The sequence below is a fragment of the Gadus macrocephalus genome, chromosome 14 (assembly GCF_031168955.1).
Source record: "Gadus macrocephalus chromosome 14, ASM3116895v1".
Taxonomy (NCBI): domain Eukaryota; kingdom Metazoa; phylum Chordata; class Actinopteri; order Gadiformes; family Gadidae; genus Gadus; species Gadus macrocephalus.
Window position 1 is genome coordinate 14,300,322 of NC_082395.1, and position 17,029 is coordinate 14,317,350.

General features: G+C 41.0%; 1 protein-coding gene across 1 annotated transcript; it reads left to right on the forward strand.

Annotated features, from left to right (window-relative positions):
• The first annotated feature begins 3,215 nt into the window (after positions 1–3,215).
• nsmce1 (NSE1 homolog, SMC5-SMC6 complex component) lies at positions 3,216–14,018 on the forward strand. Its single transcript, XM_060071361.1, has 8 exons — positions 3,216–3,406; positions 4,262–4,369; positions 5,004–5,125; positions 7,095–7,172; positions 7,772–7,918; positions 8,242–8,361; positions 9,814–9,940; positions 13,711–14,018. The coding sequence occupies exons 1-8, from the start codon at positions 3,403–3,405 to the stop codon at positions 13,743–13,745; spliced, it is 741 nt and encodes a 246-aa protein (XP_059927344.1). The 5' UTR covers positions 3,216–3,402; the 3' UTR covers positions 13,746–14,018.
• Positions 14,019–17,029: the final 3,011 nt, after the last annotated feature.

The following is a 17,029-nucleotide window of genomic DNA, read 5'->3' on the forward strand; positions in this document are numbered from 1 at the left end:
CACTGGATATGTATCATGGTTGGTAATGTCCACATTATTAAACATCATCAACATAACCCTGTTCTCCCAATGGAAATCTGTCACACAAGAAATATAATGACTTTCATTACTTTATTGCCTCAGATGACAACTATTACAACTTTAACGGAACAAAATAATTTAGCATAACTTAATTAACTAGGTGCAGGTCCCTGTGAGGTGGGATAATCAGGAGGGTGGCACACTGCAGATACGGCTCTGGGGACAGACCTTAACCCTCACCACCTAAGGAGACAGCAAACAAGACTTGCAGGCTGGGTTATACAGCAGCGCAGAAAAAACTGAACCCCCCCATCTATCTCTCTCTCACACACGCACCTGGCCTTCTTGCATGTCCCTGTCTTCAAGCGCAAGCTCAATCCTTGAACATCTGTTGGGGTCCCCGTGCAGAGACATGCAATGCCACACTTCACATTGGCTCTTGCACAGGAGCATCCTCGGGCACACATGCTTTTCTTGCAGCGGCAGTATTTGCTGTGTTTGAGTTCAGAAGGTTTTGCCTCTTTCAGCATCATGGTTGCCACCAATTTGCCATTGACAAGTTGTCTCCCATAATCAGTGGCAGCTGGGTATGTTGGCTGAACCATGTGTGCCCGCTTACACTGAGCCAACTGATGCAGGGGTTGGTGAAGGTGTAATAGGAAGATATCTTCAGTTGGTGGAAGGCAACCCATGTCTCCTTTGAGGCTCACAAAGAGATGGGCTCGCAGTGCATCTAGATTACCACCAGCCAGGCTTTCCTCAGGGTCACCATACCTGCACAGCGGCAGAAGGGCTGTCAGGATTTTAATAGCAGTTGTGTAGGCCAGACTTTTTTCTCTTCTGTACAGATAGCACACTGTGTCACATCCGGTAAGTATGTAGGTGCTGAGGAGAAGGGATGTAAGATCTGAAGCTGCAACATCATACTTCCCCACCAGAGCTTCTGTGATGGCATGAACAGGTAGGAAGATAGCCATCGTCTTCACCCACATTTCCTGCAGCCCATCCATGTGTGTGATGTAGTACATGCACATCATGATCAAATCTGTGTCTGTCGCAACCAATACAGCCCATTTGTGGTGCAGAATTTGTACTGAGCAATGTGAGCAAACATCCTGGTATCTGCCTCCTCATGTTTCTCACAGGAAAGCTCTGGAAGCTCAACCTGACAATTCGCTGACAAGAGGACGGTGCGACCAGGATCACAAAAGATATCACAAAGAATAAGTGTGCATCCTGCAGGAAGTGACTTGTTCTGAGTGGTAACAAGTCACTCTTTTACCTTTGCCTTTTCTTCGGTTTTCAAAATATTTTTTTTGCCGTGGTAAAGAGAGAACAAATAGTTGGTATTTGTCTGTGGATGGCATGCGATATTTGATCGGGGCAATAATTTGCCCCGATCAAATATTTTATGGTCACGATTAACCTGGCGGATAATTGGCTTGGTTACAGATTAAAAATTCAATTTATAACGATTTACCGAAAAGTCAATGGATAAAATGAATGAGAAATTTAATTCCTGATCTGATTCACACGGCAAGCCAGCTGTACCCTACAATCAGTGGCTTGAAAAAGATTGTATGAGATTGCCGTTTCTCAATTTTCCTATATAGCCTATTATTATGTTATTAGAGTACAGGCTATTGATATAAGAATTTCGAACGAGCGATAATATAATAGAAACACAAACACACACACGCACACGCACACAAACGATCAGATGGATCCGACCGGGATTTCCGTTGCCGTTGCGATGGGTTTCCTCTGCCAGCGACTTATACAATATAAACAAATTATATAAAACAAAACCCCTCTTTCATTTTAAAATAATAGTATGTAAATATGTTGAATAAATAGGCCTCCATATTTGTTATACTTTTAAAATGTTCCTATATAGCCTATTTTATAGCTTGCATACTGATGTTTTAAAACAGGAATGCGAAATGCGAAATGCATCCTGGGATATTTAACGGTCCCAAGTTCACACAGGTCACCTCCGAGTTTAGATTTTCTGCCCGCACCCGAGCCCGAACCGAACCGACCCGACCCGCGGGCCGGGTCGGTCCAATATTTCCCGCCACTATCCTCGGGTCGGATCGGACCGGGCGTGATCAAGCTTTTTTTAATTTTTTTTATTTATATTTTTATTCACTATTAGCTTAATTGGTACGGGCAAAATTGTCTATTAATCAGACGAAATATTCTATATAGGTAGATAATATTCTTAATGTATACAAAGTTGCAGAAGTCAGACTACGAAATTGCAAAAGGCAACGTGTCATGCCTCTTCATTTGGATGTACGCTACGATCCAATTACGAATAAACACACATTTAGGCTACACGTGTTGTCCTTGTTGCATTGTTCATCTGGATAATTGTTAACCAATTTCTGTGATTCACTTCAAGCAACTCAAAATTGTTGTTGACAGCGTCAGCTATAACCGCCCACGTATTAAGAAATGGTCGGGTTTAAATCGGTCGCGGGCTCATCATTACAGTTAATGTACCGGGCCGGGCCGGGCCGGGCCGGGCCAGGCTCGAATGAGCACGGGCTCGGATAGGGTCGGGTTTGATTTTTTCGGCCCGATCTAAGCTCTACCTCCGATGCATCCTCGATGAAACCATGGACATATTATATGAAACCATAGATATATATATATTAAAGGCACCCAGTGCACCTTTATGTAAACATTCAATGAAAAATAAACATTCAATTTCTAGTCTTTTTTACACGTAGTAAGTTTCAATAACTCCATACCATTACATATCGACATTCAAGGAGCAAAGATGAGACGTCGTTGTGTGGTGAGAACTGATAGAAAATCGTAAACAACAACAATCGCCGGTGGGGAGAAGCCATTTTTCCATTGACTGGAAGCCTGCTTTATTTATTGTAGGTTACAAAAAATAAAGAAAATGGCGGCATTGTTGTTGTTATCGATTTTGTATCAGTTCTCACCACACAACAACGTCTCATCTTTGCTGCTTAAATGTCGGTATGTAATGGTATGGAGTTATTGAAACTTACTATGTGTAAAAAAAACTAGAAATTGAATGTTTATTTTTAAGCCTCGAAAGTTGCACTGGGTGCCTTTAATATATATATCTATGTATGAAACGGCCAATTTAAGAACGCATCAAGAACACTTCCGGGTTTTACGACAGTACTTGAATTGACTGATGACGTTTCACAAGAACGCAAGTACGGCCGATCTCATAGGTCCCCTGGGCTCTATCGGAAAGGGCCTGACGTCGCCTCTCTACGTTGCGCTCTTGTTTGATTCGCTAAAATAAGCTACAGCTGTCTTACCTACAGCTTTATTAACCGCAAGTTTTTCTCTAAAACACAGCACTGGTAATCTTACTATCCTTGCCAAGAAATGGGTAAACAAAAGTATAATTTTTATTGTCATTTTATCGTAAAAGTGTTTATACGGATGTCCTTTAATGCTAGTGACAGGGTTAACTTTATATTCTTGTCCCATTTGATAATCTAGCCATCCAGACATTTTTATCTCTAGATACAGCCCATCTAAATCAATTGGAGATGGTTGTATCTTCATCGGGATTTGCTTAGAATCGATACTTTGATTTCACTACACTCGAAGATTGTAAAGACGGAAACAAACATTGCTATCGTCTTCTTCCTTTGAAAACAACAAAGTCGATAGCTGTTTGGTTGTAGCTGGTTTGGAGTGTAGTGAAATGAAAGTATCGATTGTAAGCATATCCCTATAAAGGAAAATTATGATTTTCCTGATTAAGCACGGATCGGAGAATCGATCAATCAGAAGAGTATCTATCATCAGAGAAACCTTCCAATGGCTAGAATAGCACATTGGATAAAACCGTTCTATGGGTTTCACTGGGACATAATGAATTCGATTGGACGTTATGTGTGTGAACATTAGAATCCTAGGGAAATCAACTTGACGTCTGAGATTCCGGTTGCAAACTTGTCAATGTTTTAGAATAACCTTTACCCTTTTGAATACATGTTGGGTAAATATTGTTCGAATGGTTTAATCTCATAATTCCAATGCCAATACCACTGTGAGGGTAAGTCCTCCCCTTTGTAAGCACATAATGGCATCTAGCTCATATAACTGACAATATTGTGTGTGACAGTTACTGTCCGTGACACGTGGCATACTAGTTATACATACTGTCACTTCTATTTGGCCACATGATGTCCCGTTTATACAACAATTAAGCTTATCCATGCCCCTGTCCAAACAGTTCTGGGGGAAGGTCATCAAAGGTTTATCCAGACCATGATGATCAGGGGTATCGTAAACGAACAGGAGGCCAAGACGCTCCATCACCACTGCTGTGAGGTCCACAAAGGTAGGACGGTAGGCTTAGGTGCAGTTGTCATAACGAGCAGTCCATCTTCTATGCGTTACTAGTATGAACCCACCTAGGCTGAATGACGATGTTATCCTGGACTACCCCTGCATGATTTCTGTTCTCTTAGTTACAATGATCTGTGTCTACCAGCAGTCCTTAGAGCAGGAAGAATGGGAACATTACAAGAAGAACCTCAACGAAACCAAGGTTAAAATGACAATTCAAATTAGATTTGAAATGTTTGCATATTGCTTTGTCAAATTATTCATATAAGACCTCCATATTTATTCTCCTTGACTCTATTGTTGTTTTTCTTGGCATGTTATTCTTCTTGCTCCAGGGACTGTTCATTGTTGTACACGGTTAATAGGAAGTAAGCGACAGGAAAGTGTGTTGCAGTAGCCTGGGTGAACGCTGCGGTTCCTGACCTCAGCCTAGAGATCAAATCGCAGTTTGGCAGAATGCTTTTTTTGTGGCCTAAAGTGCTTTACCAAGGGCACAGCCCTAATAAAGGCTTGGGTATAAAGGGTTACCTCACATTAACACCATCCTGGGCTTCTTTTTTCTGTGATGCACACCACACAACAAGTACTTAAAAGTGAGCTCTGTGTAACAAAATGTGTTCCTGCAGAGCACTATGTTGCCGACAAACTCGAAGAGTTCATCCAGGTGGTCAACTCTAAGCTGGAGTCCTTGAATATGCAGATCAGGACGCGTGCTTCAGAGGACGACGGCATGACATGCTACGCTCTGGTTAGTATCTAAATTGTCCTACTAGTATAACACTCTGGTAAGTCCCTACACGTACTGCTAATACCATACTCTGGTTAGTCCCTACATAGTACTATTCACTGGCGCCATCTCTGGAGGGCACAAGGTTTCTTGCACCCCCAAAGACAATGTTGGGGGTGAAAAAAAACTCGAGATTGAAACGAAGTGAACTGGGACGTATTTGTTGTCTCTCCTTTTAAATAATGCAAGCGAGATAGAGCGCTGCGCGATAGAATGCTGTGCTGCGTGATAAAACGCTACGCTGTGCTGCGATAGAATGCTGTGCTGCGTGATAAAACGCTACGCTGTGCTGCCATAGCATCCCGCCACCTCCCTATCTCTCCCCCAACAATCGTTTTAAAGCATCGCTAGCAACATTCCTGACGTACTCAATGATGCCCTGCTTGGACTTGGTTTGTCCTGGTCAGACTGTAGAGGACAGTGCTACGATGGGTCTGCAAATATGTCAGGGAGCAGGTCGGGCTTACAAGCGCGCGTCAAGGCCATACAAGAGTAATGTACGTGCATTGTAATGCCCACAACGTGAAACTTGCCATTCAAGAAGCCGTTTGAAAGGTTAACATATCCCAAGATGCGATGAAGACAGTCAAAGAGCTGAGCAATACATCAGAGTTACCAAAAAGACTGGAACGGTTTGACTCTTTCCTGTAAGCCTGCCGGTGGGAACAGTTTTCGCCTGCTTTCCCCCCGCCGCTGGACGATGAGAGTGAGCAGTTTGAAGTCAGTTCTTGAGAACCACCAGAGCCTGGCCAGTCACCTCCGTGATTTCTCAGAAAAATCGAATGGTGATTTGGGTTACCAAATGCAGTGGTCTCTTGAAACGGCTACGCATGTTTATGGAGAATAAGTGCACACCGCCACTAGTAACGCATTTATAAAACGTGTTCAACCATGGATGGAGCAGTTAAATCATACATTATCACAGCCAAAATTTGGAATGTGTACAAAAATTGGATATAGTCGTGAAACTTTATGCTGATGCTTCTGCATCGGGTTTACATGTCGCTATGCATTTCCGTGGTAAAGAGAGAACAAATAGTTGGTATTTGTCTGTGGATGGCATGCGTTCAATTTACAAATGGTCTACTACTAGAAGTGTTGATTGTGGTAGGGTATGGATTCTAGCAACTTGGAAGCTGAATACAACTCAAACAATGTGCAACAAAAACAGAAGATTGTTAGGGTTACATTGAAGTCACTGATGACCGATAACAATCATCTCGCAGTACTCCTCCGTTGGGGTACTGAGACGTCTGAAAGGGTGCCAACAAGTTCGAGCTACACACGGCGTCTGTTGATCGATCGACAGTATTGTCACTTCCGTGCGACAGGCGGATAATAAGAAACAAACGCAGTACCCGCAAGGTATTTCTGGACAACGGCGAAAGCTTAGTTTATTGAAGAAAATGACGCGTAAATGTTTGACGTCCTTCTTGGACGTCCTACATTGTCGCTCTTGGTTCATTGTGTTTCTATGTACATCACAGTGCTTGAACTACGCTCTGGTGGGTTTGTACACCAGTACTACGCTCTACATCACAGTGGGTGACCATGATGGCCAAGATATTCACGACAACTATAATAAAGGGATATAGATGTAATTTAGTTAAGTAAGTTACACTCTAACATCACCAGTAGAAAAGATGGGTGAACTGCTCTACTACCAATATGGCTTTGAAGTAAAGCTAGAACGAGTTCCCAGACGGATGCTTCCTGTGTGCTTTAGCTTGCCTTGTCTGGCCCTCCCGGCCGGTTGTGCGACCATCACTGGCCACTAAAGTAGTGTTAATTACTGTCTTCCTCACAGTCACATTAATCCCTTCAGGTTGACTGATCAAAGGCTGAATAAAAGCCCTGTTGAATCTTATTTTAAACTATTAATAGAGGAACACCACAGGATAATGTGTCGTGTTGGTTCCCTTCTGTTTAGGTCAATACAGCAAACAACGAACTCACCAGGATGTCATCCGACTACGCGGACAATGAGTTGGAACTATTCAGGCGAACGGTAGGTTCTGTCCCTCGTATGCTCTTTCTTCATGATGGTTAATAATAATCATAAGGAGGATAATAAAAAGTACTCCGGGCTATGGTGCTATTTAAGGGACACAAAGGGCTTTACATAGTGAGTGTGAGGGATATCACGCTGAGAGATGTGAAACTAGCCAGTTAGAGGCCAGGGGCCATGTAGAGTCAGGGATGCATTCCAGAATTAAAGGGGACATATTATACCACCAGCTGTGAGTGTGATTAGCCATACAAGCCGTTTTGAAAATGTGCAGCTTCTGACATCACAGGTAGGCGTGTCCACCTAGATGTATGACGGATAGATGATCAATGTTTGCTAAAGTCCACTGGGTAGGCTGGTAGACTGATCTATCCAGCTCACATCTGGGTTGACATCCCCACCTGTGATGTCAGAAGCCGCACATTTTCAAAACGGCTTGTAATGGCTAATCACACTCACACCTGGTGGTATAATATGTCGCCTTTAAATATGTTTAAAATCCAAATATTTTTATCTCGATCTTGATATACTCCTATCGTGATGTGCGATGTATACATCAAATAACCTTAAATGTGCTTATTGACGTCTTTATGATCCAGATGGACCTGATAATGTCTTCGGACGACAGCACAGCTTCCTCCACAGACATCCTGAACATGGCAGACAGTCTACAGACCCGGAAGCTGACAAAGAGCGCTGCAGAGTGCTTGCTGAAACGCCTGGTGTCCGATAACTGGCTTGTAGAGGTGTGTGTGTGTGTGCTAGATGTAGATATTAAGGAGCAGGTTCGTTTTATGTCCCAGGAGTGCGGTTGGAGACTTTTTCGGGATGATGTATATCCCCAATATGTTGTTAATAAAATATTTATTTACGATGAGGACTCTTCACCAGAAATGGGATTACCCCTCAGTTTCTTCTACTTTCAACGCCTAGGTCACTAGAATATTAATAATGATGCTTAATGATAACTTTGATATTAGTTCGAAGTTTGGTAATGCTACTTTAGATCCTACCTACCCTTCTGCTGTGCTCATGCGACCATGTTCGTTTGAATGCTTGGTTGCTGTAGAAACAAGGAGACTACAGCCTGTCGACGCGGTGCGTCATGGACATGGAGCCATACATCCGGACCATGTATGACGAAGAGCAGGTGAAGGTGTGCTTCGTGTGCCACTGTCTGGCCTTCAAGGTGAACACCTACCGTCTGAGCTCCACAACGGGGACTGGGAAGGGGATAGCTTGATGATGAGTTTTAATCACATTATATGACATAAGGTTCAGTAGGGCAGGGTGTTACTACAAGTTGCCACAATTAGAAGCTAATAATTAATTTTTCTATGTTGTGTCTTTGAGATTCTTATAATTTGTCCAGTGTCCATTGTCTCCAGTCTACTACTAGATATTTTGCAGGCGACAAGTAAGGGATAATGCCCGACAAGGTGTCCATTATCAGGAATTATTGGACGATGCAAAGTCCATTAATTCCTAATAATGGACACCTCGAAGGGCATTATCCCGCTTATACCATGGTCACTTGCCAAAGAAAATAAATCAAAACTATTCATTTATATTTTCATGCGTTTTACAATCCAAATATAATGTTTTTCACAAGCCATAACTTTGTTTCCCTGGTAACGCCTGAGGGTTTGACTAATACCTGGAACAACCATTACCCTCCTGTAGGGCTGGGTAAAAATATGCACTGCAATTTATTTGTTCTCGATTCAATTTCGATTCAGATTAGCGATTATTTCCATAAAAAAAAGAGAAAAAAGAAGCATACTCAGTCATTGTAATCTAGTATGGCGAGTATGGCTAAATTGACATACACTTTTACATTTGTCCATGTTATGATTATTCAATTTATGCTGCAAGTTTAGCTCAGGAACAATACTATACAGTGTTGTATTCTAATACTATACAATGTTGTATTCCCTTTTTGCTAATTAAAGCACAATTAAATGGTTAATTAATTTTGAAATGGTTGATTCTAAATAATCTTTAGTTATTTTTGTCATCTGCCCGTATTATTAAATCGATATCGAAGCAATTGGATCAATATCAAATCGAATCAAGACCTAAAGAATCTGAATTGAATTGAATTGTGAGGTAATACCCAGCCCTACCCTCCCGTAAGGTTCTTATGCAACGGAAACGTTGTTCACTCCTCCAGTAAATAGGACGGACCGTAGCTACGACTTGGCAATGGGAGGTATTCTAGTCCGCTCAGCTATGAGCCAGAGAGATAACGTTATGCATTGTACATATTTATAATTTGAAATTCGTCCCAGCCTTTATACCACAGATACTATAGGGTCTATAGCATATAACCGCGTTTTTGGATTACAGTTTAATGCATTTTTCACAAAATACCAGCTCTCGTTTGGAAGGCTGAAGAGACAATTTGACTGGAACTACTTGGCAGGTGTCCGTATATCAGGGGTTAATGCACACCCTGCAGCCAATCACAATCGAGTATTCCCCCAGACCATGGTATAAGAAGCCTTAACTTCTACCTGCTTCTATGACATTTTATAAAGTCTCTCTGGATAGTGTATATAGTATCTATTAAAGTATCTATTAATTTACAAAACGGTTTATTTTGTCATTTTAGAAGAGTGTTCTTCTGTTTGTCCTGCAGTGCCAGATATGTGCAAACCCTCTGTGTACTGTAAAGATCCACAACTCATGTGCCGAGAAATACTTCAAGAAGAAAGCGGTGCAGAGATGTCCGGGATGCAGTGAGCTTTGGCCTAATAAAGTCAGAGGTAACTCCTACACGCCTTGAATGATCCAGTTTCAAACTAGAGTATTCTAGGGTAATCATTGAGATTAAAGCCTGCAACGTTCTAGGCTGGAGCCTCTTCCAACGTCATTTTTTTCTATCGAAAATCTGCCGCCATTGATTTTGGATTTCCATGGCATTTCTAAAATGCCTCTGGATGTAATTGGATAGGCCTTAAACCAATCATGGCAACGAAACTGGTGACGTAGTATCGTACTGCATCATTACTTCAGAGTAACTGTGTGAACTTTTGTGGTGTACCATTTCAGTACATACTAATATGTAGGTACTGGGAAACCAGATGTGAAGTTATTCCATAAGTGGGTAACTTTGTATGTTTGATGTTAACATCTATTCTATTCAATTAAAGGTCCCATGGCATGCAACTTTATAGATGCTTTAATAATAATAATATATTTTATTTGAGGGCGCCTTTCATAGCACTCAAGGACACCTTACAGGGCAGTGTTTAAAAATAAATAAAATCAACAATCATAAAAAACACAAGAACAAGATACATTGAAACAATTTACACAAGTGGGGTGAAATGGGTGGGAGACAATGAACTAGAGTGAATATGTCCGTTTAAAAAGATGTGTTTTTAGACGGGACTTCAAAGTGGAGAGAGTGTCAGAGTTGCGGATGTCAGGTGGGAGGGTGTTCCAGAGGTGGGGGGCAGGTCGGCTGCGTGCCCTGGACCCCATGGGGACCAGGCGGGCGGGCGGTACAGTGAGTCGAATGGAAGAGGAGGACCGCAGAGTGCGGGTGGGTTCGTTGGTGTGCAGGAGTTCACAGATGTATGGAGGGGCGAGGTTGTGGAGGGCCTTGAAGGTGAGGAGCAGAATCTTGTAATGGATGCGGGTTTTGACCGGGAGCCAGTGAAGCTGCTGAAGGACAGGAATATAGATATATAATATAATATAAATATTAGTAGGCCCCAAACACAGTATTTGAAGACGTTCCCGAAAAAAAGAATTACAGTTACTACGAGCCACTCGCACATTGAGCTTTCCCCAAATGCGCCGTTTCGGTGTCTGTAGCTTTAATGCAAATGAAGAGGAGAGAGGCGGGTCAAGGAGGAGGGTTGCGTTGTGGCCCTGAGCAGCTTGCGGCCACGATACCATGCGCTCTGTTTACAGTGGATGTATCGCAATGGCGAGGCGCACACAGCCTTTAGCCGTGTTCTGTAAATATTCAGAACAAACAGTGATCCTGGAGCTCTATATCTAAATAATAACATATTATACATAGATATCTATATCGTATAATATATTATCTCGGCCAACAGCTGTGTGAGCCTCCAGACGATATTTTGAATCTCAAACAACCGCGTCGGGTTAGATACTTTACAACGACATATGGGACCACATTCCAAATCAGCGCGCTTGTGCCTCCGTTTTTTCAAAGGCAAGCAGAACACCTAGTGCTCGTTTTACACCGAACGCAAGTTTTTGTCACTGGGGGACCATAGGCAGGCTAGGGGAACTCATTTTTATGTTAGAAAACCTCATAAAGTGAGATTTTCATGCCATGGGGCCTTTAAATAAGCCTTCTATAAAAGAGCCATTGACTACTTTCAAACAGATATATGGTATAGGGACCATGGAATCTTAAGTTTTTACATTTGTTTCGTTATGATATGGGGAAAAAATGGAAGACAAATGTATCAATTTAGAACTACATGTCTATTTATTTTTTTATTTATAGACTTGTTAGCTGTCCTACAATATTTACTTATAGCCAGGCTTTTGTCAATATTCCCCTTCTTCTTATAAAAGGACTCGCGATAAGCAGAGACGCACCCGCAAACACAAACATGGATCCGCACTAGGGCTGGGTAAAAATATCGAACAGATTTTTTTTTTTTTATCGATTATTTCCATAGAAAATAAAAAGAAGCATACTCAGTCATTGTAATCTAGAAGCGAGTATGCCTAAATGTACATGCCCTTTTACATTTATCCATGTTATGATTATTACTTTTATGCTGAAAGTTTAGCTCGGGAACAATACCATACAATGGTGTATTCCCTTTTTGCTAGTTAAAGCACAATGAAATGGTTAATTCATTTTGAAATGGCTAATTCTAAATAATATTTAGGTATTTTTGTCATCTGCACGTATTATTGAATCAATACCGAAGCAATTGGATCAATATCGAAATCGAATCGAATAAAGACCTAAAGAATCAAATTGAATTGAATTTTGAGGTACCTGGCAATACCCAGCCCTAATCCACCCACTTCCTTAAATTCCTTTCTTTTTTTGACAATGGTGTCTTGATATCAGGCTAAAGCTTCACTCAACGGATTCGGAAAATTTAAATCAATGCATCGACCGATTCTTGGTCATTTAAAATAGATTCAGGGGCCCACGTATAGATGTAGTCGCATCTGTGTTAATCCAACCGGATACCGATTTGTATCTGTGAATCGTTACACTTCTAAAATATATACAAAAACGATCTGATAGCCAAGTCTTTGGAATCTTTTATTTAAAGAAATAACATATTTTCACTTCCTTTTTAAAATAAACTTGTTCAACTTGTTTGAACCAATGTTTTTATTGACTTTTGTGCCAAGTTATTAAACTTGAAGTAAAATTTGTAGTTGTTCACTTATATCTAAATGTGTTAAACATTGCAGTTAACAATATAAATGTCCCTAGGCTAGGCTCCTGGAAGTTTAACCAACAGGTGTTTAACCCAGAACGAGACTGGAACGAGCCTAGAACGAGAGTGTACATATATTTTCTTTTTTTCAATGCCAACACAACCCTGCAACCTTTAAATATTTTGTAATAGCTATGTAAAAAGTTTGAGGAAAGAACAGATATAAAGAATTTTCAGTCAGAAGCCTAAATTTATCTGTAAAGGAATTGTGTATGCGATGATTGGAAAGTACTGGCAAACTAGTACTGGCATTCCCCGATCAATGTAATACATTCATCTGGCTAGTTTGTCTAGATAACTTAAAACATTGACCTATTTCAAATTACCCACATTGCTACATTCTAACCCTTTATTTATAAAGACACTGGTGAAATAAACACTTCTGAACCATACTGGGCGCAGTTATCACTATTCATCCATGATCTGTCTATAAAGGAAACATTACTTGCATCCAACAGAGAGAAGAGATGCATACTCCAGGCGGACTTATAGTCCTTAATACAACATACAAATTTTAACAGTACTTGGTTTAATTTACGTACACTACACAAAGTATAGCGGCTAAGTTATCGTCTTTCTCCCAACTGATTTTATTCAGTCGGGGTTAACCAATGTGCTCACTAGTGGGGGTGGTTTGAATGTTCCATTAACTGAGAGCCTTTTTATACCAATAAATCATACATGCCAACTAATAATAGAATATGTACCCATCAGTTAAGAAAATACAAGTTCAAACAAGTTACTTGTAAGAACCCAAATTGTTACCCCCTTTTATCATATTGTCATATCTTCTTCCGCAGTTCCAAGAAAAGTGTAACATACTAGGGATGTGAATAACTCAAATTATTCATGGTAGTATAAATGATTATTCAATGTGTGCCGACAGTCACAAACGCAGCCATAGATCATCGCAATCAATGTCTTTAACACGAATAACAAACAAACCGTATTCTGGTATAATTCCTCATAAATTTCTTCTTGTAAAAACTTCAGCTTCTGTAAACGTCCTAGGTAACCTACACAATGCACTGTTGAATGACATCAGACCCACTCCCCAATTATTTGTCTTTGCTTTCTTTCAGAGTGCGGACAATCTCTCTCTCAGCGTCAAAGATGAATGCTGATTTCCTTGGGTAACAATAATAAACGACTGAATTTCAGTTTCAGGTTTCAGTTTCTTCTTCCAAAGGCTTGTTTTTTTTTACCTTGATATTAAACATTTCTCTTGGATAATGTCTTTTATTACTAACAAATCTCATGAAAGCTGAGCACCTAACCCTAAATGCCCCATACGAGCTGGCTGTCGCCCTGCATGGCCGACTCCGCCTTCGCTGTGTGTATTGATGGTTGTAAGTAGCTTTGGATAAAAGCGTCTGCTGAATGCCCTTAATGTAAATGTATAGAGTGTTGAGTATTCTTGAAGAAAGTTGTCCAATCCCGGGTTGCTTTGAACTCACTTCATTTATTATAAAGTCGTCGGCATGTTTCGGCATGGTAAGTGAAGCTATACGGAGGGAATTCTAGGAATCGTGTAGAACACGTGTGAGAGGAAAATACCGTGATCTACTTCAAGCCCCCGGGCTTAGGCCCGGGGGCTCTCTGCGTGTCTACCTATTGATCTCTGGCCTTCTATGGGCCACGGGCAGAGGCCCGTGACCCTTCGCGGGTGTCGCTGAAAATCTCTGGCTACTATTCACCTCCGGTCCTCAGGTAGAGACCGTCAAGTGGGCGTGGCCTAGTGGGCGTGGCCGGGGTGCCGTAATGGCTTCGGCTTCTTCATATATATAAAAGCGCTGCTATCTGTGGCTGGAGCAGCCTCCAATAAGGTCTTGCTCCCCTTGTGGCTATGTATAGTATTTACGGCTTATGTTTGGTCCTGCTTCATTGGGTCTATGTGTGGGTAGCTTAGATTCTTAAAATACGTAACAAGAGCAAACATTTCTAATGAGTTTCTAAAGCGGAGTTATATACTTTAATTTAAGACTTTAACTATATTTTCTCGCTGAATTCTGAGAGTACGCTTTTATCATCATAATGTAAAGTTTTTATGATCCTTTCTAAATTCAAATTCTTGTAATACAAATCTAGAAAGCAGCCTATAACCTAAAGCACATAGAAATGCATCACAACTGAAGTTAAATGAATATAATCTCCAGATTGGTTTAATAACATGAGACATAGGAATGATATATCCAATGCGTATTAACTGTTATAAAATAGATCAGTGGTTCCTAGTTTGCCAAGACCAGGTGGGGCATGAAATACAGTAACTCCAATGAGCAAGTGTATAGATATATAATTATGATTTATCATTTTCTTTGCTTTTAGATATTTCAGATATTTCAGATCCTCATTGTGACGATGAGCCTGATGGCCAATTTTTTTAATATGACCTAAGCGAGATTTCATTGGCGTGTGATTTCAGGATGTGTTTCCAATCACGTATCTACCTCGTGCCCAATCCAAATGTCCTATCAGCTGTTGTGTAATAACATCACTATTTCCTTCAACTAAATGAGGACAAAACCGAGATAATTGTATTTGGTGCTAAAACGGAAAGGCTTAAAGTAACCCAACACCTTCACTCTGTCCCTGGAAACCTCAATCGAAGCCAGAAATCTAGGGGTTATCATGGATTCAGATTTACATTTCAACAGTCATATCAAATCTGTTAAATCGGCATATTAAAAATGTAGCAAGAATTAGAGGGCTCATGCCCACGAAGACTTACAAAAACGTGTACATGCCTTTATCACCAGTAAGCTTGATTACTGCAATGGTCTCCTTGCAGGTCTCCCAAAAAAACTAAGGAAAATTCAGCTTGTTCAGAATGCTGCTGCTAGAGTTCTAACAAAGACCAAAAAATTTGAACACATTACACCAATTCTTAAATCATTACATTGGCTTTCTGTAGGTCAGATAATTGATCTTAAAATCATGTTGCTAACCTATAAATCCTTACATGGTTTAGGGCCAAAATATTTAACTGATATGCTTCCACTACATAAGCCTTCTAGGCCACTAAGATCTTCTGAGACCAATCTGTTAATTATCCCCAGAGTAAACACGAAACTTGGGAAAGCAGGATTTAGTCACCATGCAACAAATAGCTGCCTGGAATAAACACCCTGAGGATTTAAGTATTGCCTCAACTCTGACCACCTTCAAAACAAGACTGAAGACTTTTATGTTCGCTTCAGCTTTCTGCTAAATCTTAACTATATAGCACTTTCTAAAATGCTTTTTTAACTTAACCTTTATTTTCTATTTTAATAAAATGCCTTTTTAACTTTGCCTTTAATTTCTATTTTTAACAGAAAGATACATGATCTGATACCGGAGAGAAAGGAAACTCATTGTGGCCGCGAGCGCAAGCAAGGTCTGCGAGTGCTTTTTACCTCCACAGTCTGTCAGCCCGTTCGGGTCACATTCCCCGGGGAGGATTTAAGGCACAATGCATGCATGGTTGAGAAGGAATTGGGGGGGAAAGGAAGGAAGTCAGAGCTGAGGACTTTTTTAGTGCGATTGATGCCGTCCTTGGAGAAGTGGATGGTGGCCCAGTTGGCTGAATTCAATTACCTGATTGTGATAGTAACCTACCAGCTGCTACTCCCAGAGGGTCTGAGGGAAGTGGTCTTCTGACAGCGTCATCAAGACCATGTTCATCAGGGTACAGAGCGCACCACCTTGCTAATCCAGCAAAGATGCTACTGGCCATTGTAAAAGCTTTTAAACCTAAACAGATTCTTGCTGAAAAAGGGGAACTTATTGTGTAACGCTACGGGGTGTGATTGTGAATCTTAGTCTGAGCAGCGATTACACCTATGGTATATCCATACTGTGTCTGGCGCATTTCATACAACATCGCATGGTTAGTTGCCGTGGGCCATAACCATGGCGATAACACAGACGCCTTCTTTCCAACAGCTCTCAGCCCAAATCGTTTTTTTGTTTTTTTTCTGGAATGGTATTAAGTACTCAAACTCTTTGATCATCGGTACTTGGTATCAAAGAGTACCCAACTTTAAGTTGTACTTGTACTTTGTCTGAGTAAAAGTGGAATCAGTGCATCCCTATTTCAAACAGTGGAATTCAACGAATAAATTCAGATGACAGAATAGACAGATGCCAAAACATTATGGCAGAGATTTGCTTCCAAATGTATCCTCTTACTAAATTACAGATTTCTCGCTATAGGAAGAAAAAATGATACATGAAGTGATTGTGAGATAGAAACCCTGAGTAAGGGTGGATCTCAACCTACCCCTTTGCCCAATCCCTCACCCCTACCCCTTAACCCTCCCCCTCGTAAATTCTTCCCCTACAATATGGGACAAGACCCAGTTATGTCATTAGTAGCCGTCAACGGAGTTTACGTAAACAGGTTTGTTGCAGGTCTTT

Bases quoted from the DNA above. Each gene is read 5' to 3' on its own strand.
- nsmce1 (XM_060071361.1), top strand. The intron at 7,173-7,771 runs GTAGGTTCTGTC...TTTATGATCCAG, and splicing joins TGGAACTATTCAGGCGAACG to ATGGACCTGATAATGTCTTC. The intron at 8,362-9,813 runs GTGAACACCTAC...TTTGTCCTGCAG, and splicing joins GCCACTGTCTGGCCTTCAAG to TGCCAGATATGTGCAAACCC.